This window comes from Agelaius phoeniceus, chromosome 1 (genome assembly GCF_051311805.1).
Source record: "Agelaius phoeniceus isolate bAgePho1 chromosome 1, bAgePho1.hap1, whole genome shotgun sequence".
NCBI classification, from domain to species: Eukaryota; Metazoa; Chordata; class Aves; order Passeriformes; family Icteridae; genus Agelaius; species Agelaius phoeniceus.
The window spans coordinates 34,686,048-34,691,205 of NC_135265.1; the positions used below are offsets into that span (position 1 = coordinate 34,686,048).

General features: G+C 54.8%; 1 protein-coding gene across 1 annotated transcript; it reads left to right on the forward strand.

The window, feature by feature from the left end:
- The first annotated feature begins 1,094 nt into the window (after nucleotides 1–1,094).
- On the forward strand, nucleotides 1,095–4,556 carry EVX1 (even-skipped homeobox 1). Its single transcript, XM_054648630.2, has 3 exons — nucleotides 1,095–1,527; nucleotides 3,048–3,298; nucleotides 4,005–4,556. The coding sequence occupies exons 1-3, from the start codon at nucleotides 1,095–1,097 to the stop codon at nucleotides 4,533–4,535; spliced, it is 1,215 nt and encodes a 404-aa protein (XP_054504605.2). The 3' UTR covers nucleotides 4,536–4,556.
- The last annotated feature ends 602 nt before the right edge of the window (nucleotides 4,557–5,158 follow it).

Consider the following 5,158-nt stretch of genomic DNA (forward strand, 5'->3'; position numbering starts at 1 on the left):
GCTAGCATAAGCTCTGGCCTTGATAACTTGCATTTTTCTGAGCCTGAATTACTCTTGGCAGACCTTCTTCATCCCCTCCCTACCCCCCCGCACCGAAAGTAGATAATAATTTGTGCAAAACAATTAGTTAAAAAGAAGAAAGGAAAGGAGATATAAAACCCTGATAAAAGCGCAAGAATAATGGAAAAATGGGAAACGCAAACGAAAAAAAATAAGAACAAACGATAAACGGCAGACAGCCGGAATAACAACAGTTGCAAGTAGTTGTATCTTTTCATTTGTAAAAAGCAATAAATATATAACCGCATTTCCAAATGGTAAACTAACATTTTAATCTCAGTAAACAGAAAACAATGACAATTATACCGATAGGAACCGATATTGACCCAGAGCAAAAAATCAAAGCTATTTTTACATTCAAATGTCAGCAGCGCATTTCTTTATCCTCAAGTTTGCAAAGGATTCTTAGAAGCCTTATATATGCAGTTAGGCGGAAGCTGATTGCCAGCAATAAATAATGCATCCAAGGAAGAGGCTTGAGTACGTATCTTCTCACTTCCAGGATGCAGCTAAGGATCTTCGCCTCAATTCTACATCAAGGTTGTGGCTTAAAGCAGTCAAAGGGCTACTTAATTGTCAGGCAAGGCTTCCCCCCGCGGAACTCTCTCCGCATGTTACAACATCTTTGCAGCTCCATATGCATCTCTTTTTCACACTTCCCTCTCCATCTCAGGCTCCTACACCTGGTGCATCACGCATTTAGCCCATTCGCTCCGGCTCTTCCTTTCATCTTCCCAATGGCAGACGTTTCTATTTATCCACTGGCAATCAATGTGTGGCGTCACCGGTGGTACTGTAATGACGACTGCACCATTGAGGATGACAGCTTAGAAAGAAGAGGGCAATGGTGATCCCTCCCAGAGCAGCCTAGCAGAGTGGAGCGCTCGCATCACAAGGTCACCCTATCTCACCGCTGGCTCCTCTGCACTGGCAGGAGAGGGTTGCTGGGTTTGTACAAGGCTGGGGCGGGAGCAGCAGGGAGGGGGGGGAAGAGATCTGGATTTTTTTTCTCCCCTCCCTTAAGCAAAGCCACAATGGAAACCAGGAAGGAGATGGTGATGTTTCTGGAGGGGACTACTCTTGGCGCTCTAGTTGGCAAGAGGGTGCCTAATTTGTCCGAAGCAGTGGGGAGCCCCGCTGCGGAGCCGCAGGAGAAGATGATCCATCGGAACTGCATCAGCCCCAGACCTGGCCCCTTGTCGTCCCGGGAGAGAGGAGGAGGAGGAGGTGGCGGAGGAGAAGACGAAGAGGAGGTGGAGGTGCTGCCAGGGACAGGGACGGTGCCGGAGAGCCGCTCGGCGGCGGCAGCACTGCTTTCGGCCGGACAGCAGCCCCCCGTCCCGGAGCTCCCCTCCAGCAAAGGGCAGCAGAGCAGCTCGGACACCGAGTCGGATTTCTATGAGGAAATCGAGGTGAGCTGCACCCCGGACTGCGCCACGGGGAGCGCCGAGTACCAGCACAGCAAAGGTACCCAACTCCTTCCCATGCCTCCAGCCCCACGTCCGCTCCGGGGCTGGGTGGCAGCACTGGTGGGGCGGGGGGGCTGCCGGAGGGGATTTTCCCCTCGCCAGCTGAGCGAGGGGCAAAGAAATCGGGTGTGTGTGTGTCCGCGCGTGTGTGATCTCTTTCCTGACTGATTGCTCACCTCCCTGCCACCGGGAGACTTGTTTGGGAGTCAGAGGACACGACACCAGGCAGCCCCCGCGTCCCTGGAGGGGAGCCAGGCTTCCCATCGTGGATGCGTCAGGTCTGCGGCTTGTCCCGTAGGATCTTTTTGGCCGGGACAACCACGCGCTCCCCTCTTCAGTCTGCTCTATTTTATTTTTATTCTTCCCCATCGCCTAGACAGTGCATACTTCAGGAAATCCCTTACGATCCTCCACACCGGCGGTTTTTTTTTTTTTTTTTTTTTGGTATGTGTGTGTGTGTGGGGGTAAGATCAAACGGGTTTTCTGGCCAAGAGCTGTTTGTGGTTTTGTAGGGTGAAATGTGCCCGGGCGAGTGCGGAAGCGCCCATAAAGACTGTAAAATCTCTCGCCGACTCATGCCAGCCCCAAGTGCGGTAGTGAGGGCCTTGTTTGCACGTTGGGTTAAAAAAAAAAAAAGGAAAAAAAAAGAAAAAAAAAAAAGAGAGGTCCAAATTACCTTGTCACTTCTATGTCTCGGTGGCGCCAGCTCGGAAATGGTCCCAATGAATTAATTGCCTTTGGTCTCGGGCACAATGAGGGAGAGTTGCATTTGAAAGCAAAGGCAGCGGACAGGCCTCTTTTCCCCCTGCCCCCACTCCTCACTCCCTATTCCCACCTTCCCAGCCCGGCAAAGGCGTCCCTACCCTGACAACAACCCACTTCTCCCCCCTCCCCGTTCCTCAATCACTTCAAGAAGCCGTGTAGCGTAGAGAGCGCTGTCTGTCCTCCCTCATCCCTTAGAGGCTCGTTGAAAACATCCCATCCTGTTCTTTGGAGGCTGAGCGGACGTCCCTAAGGCCTCACCTTCCCCTCAGAGAGAACAGTCCCTGTCTGCTGGCTGCTCCACTCCTGGGTCCCTGCTGGCCTGGAGGAAGGAGCAGCGGAGCCGTGCTACACGGATGGCGGGCACACCTGCCTTTTCCGGGCACTCGGGGTCGGGGGATGCTGCGGCGCTCCGGTTTCCCGGTGCGGGAAGCGAGTGTGAGGCTGAGCGAGCAGACACCGCCATTGCAGGAGGTGTGTGTCGGGGAGGCGGGGGACAGGTAACCCCCCAGCCAGAGTGAACAAGCCCCTCTCAAACCCTCAGGCGGCGTTTCATCCCCTTTCTCGCTGCCCTCCTCCCCGGTCCTTCTTGGATGTCAGTATCCCAATACCCTCAGTACACCGGGCCGGGCACGGAAACGCGAAATGGGGTGGGATGGGGGGCCGAGGTGGGTTCGCTGGGGAGGCGGACGGCGAGCATCCCTGCGTGCCCGCCCGCCTCCGAGCGTGTGTCTTTGCTCCGGGCTCCCCACGCAGGGCCGTGCTCCGAGGCGCTGGCCGGCAGCCCCAGCGGCGGGGGGGATCACCCCAAGGGCAGCGGAGGCAGCGGCGGCTCCCAGGGCTCGCTGGCCTGCAGCGCCAGCGACCAGATGCGCCGCTACCGCACCGCCTTCACCCGCGAGCAGATCGCCCGGCTGGAGAAGGAGTTTTACCGCGAGAATTACGTGTCCAGGCCCCGGAGATGTGAGCTGGCGGCTGCTCTAAATCTGCCAGAAACCACCATCAAGGTACACGCAGCTCGGACATGTTTCCAATTAGCACGATATAAATCTGTATGGCCAAACTTCCTTACAAAACTCGGGAAAGCACTTCGCCAGCATAACCCTCCCTCTCAGCTCCCCCCGCCCCTTTCCTGGCCCTGCCCGCACCCTGCAGCAATGCGGGAGATGGGACACGGCTCCCGGAGCCATCCCGGCCAGCGCCGCTAATCTGCCCTCTCCCTAGCAGATTACTTTTAATCCTCCCTTCGGTTCAGTCCAGATCTCGCTCAGCTCTTGAGGGAGGGAAGAGAAAGCCAGTAGCAGATCTTGTTTCGATCTCGCTTTGCTTTGTCTTTTCCAAAACATTTGCACATGAAAATAAACCCCGTAGCAACAGTCCCAGGTAGCTGTGGATGCGAAAGGGCAGCAATGAGGCAGAGCCGCCCGGCTGGCCGGAACCCGGGGACGGGGGGTGGGCAGGACAAGCCCTAACAAGCGAAGAGGAAAACAAGCACCCTCAAAGGGCTGCTCCTCTGGGTCTCCCTGTAGATTTTTATAGGGGCTTAACTGATCCCTCTGTACGTGATGACAAGTCCCTCTAGGAGGGAAAGCTGGCGCCGGTCTCCGCTCTCGGGCAGACCCGCGTCCGCCGCACCGCCCTGGGAGCGGGGCCGGGGCCGGCGGCCCGGCAGAGAGCGGCGGGTGACGGCTCTCGCCTCTCCTCTGTCCGCAGGTTTGGTTCCAGAACCGCAGGATGAAGGACAAGCGGCAGCGCCTGGCCATGACCTGGCCTCACCCGGCCGACCCGGCGTTTTACACGTACATGATGAGCCACGCGGCAGCCACCGGGAACCTGCCGTACCCATTCCCGTCCCACCTGCCCCTGCCCTACTACTCCCACATGGGCATCGGCGCCACATCGGCCTCTGCCGCCACCCCCTTCAGTACCCCCCTGAGGCCTCTGGACACCTTCAGGGTCCTGTCCCACCCGTACCCGAGACCAGAACTGCTGTGCGCCTTCAGACATCCCTCTCTCTACCCTGCCCCAACTCATGGACTCAGCAGCGCCGGGGGCAGCCCCTGCTCCTGCCTGGCATGCCACAGCGGCCAGTCCAACGGGCTGGCGCAGAGACCCTCCGGATCAGACTTTACCTGCTCGGCCACAACCAGGACTGACTCCTTTCTCACTTTCACGCCCTCTGTGCTGAGCAAAGCCACCTCAGTTTCCATGGACCAGAGAGAAGAAGTACCTTTAACGAGATAAACCTTTGTCTTAGGGTTATTAAATACTCATCCCTTTCCCGGACTTCTCTTCGAGCTAATGTACCTACAGCCCATGTTTATTTAATCGTGTTCTCTCCTCAGCCGCGGACACCCACAGGAAAAAAAGAAAAAAAAAAAGAAAAAAAAAAAGAAAAAAAAAGAAGAAAAGAGACTAAAAATAGCTCAGTCTTAAAAGGATTTACATTCCAAGGGGGGAAAAATAAAAGAAAGAAGAAGGGAAGAATTACTAGTGATTTATCTCTGAGAAGGTATTCAGGCACGAAGGAGGAAGAAAATCAACTCGAATGAAATATGGTCCAGCCAGCCACATACAGAAATGTGCTGGGACTTTCTTTTCCGTGGATAGACTTCTTCCCAAGGGCTGGGGGTTCTGCGGATCACAACAAACCTTATGCACAAATCTATGAGACGGAGAAGGAAAATCTGAAATACTTGAAAGAAACACTATCTTGATAATGAAATGGCTTGTGCGCATGAAGAAAGCAAAGATGTAATCCCTCAGTGTTCAGAAAATAAAAACAACAGGCAAACAACAAAAACAAACCCCAAAAGGTTTCCGGTTTGCAACTCGGCAGTATTATCCAGTTGTCTCTATGGAAAATA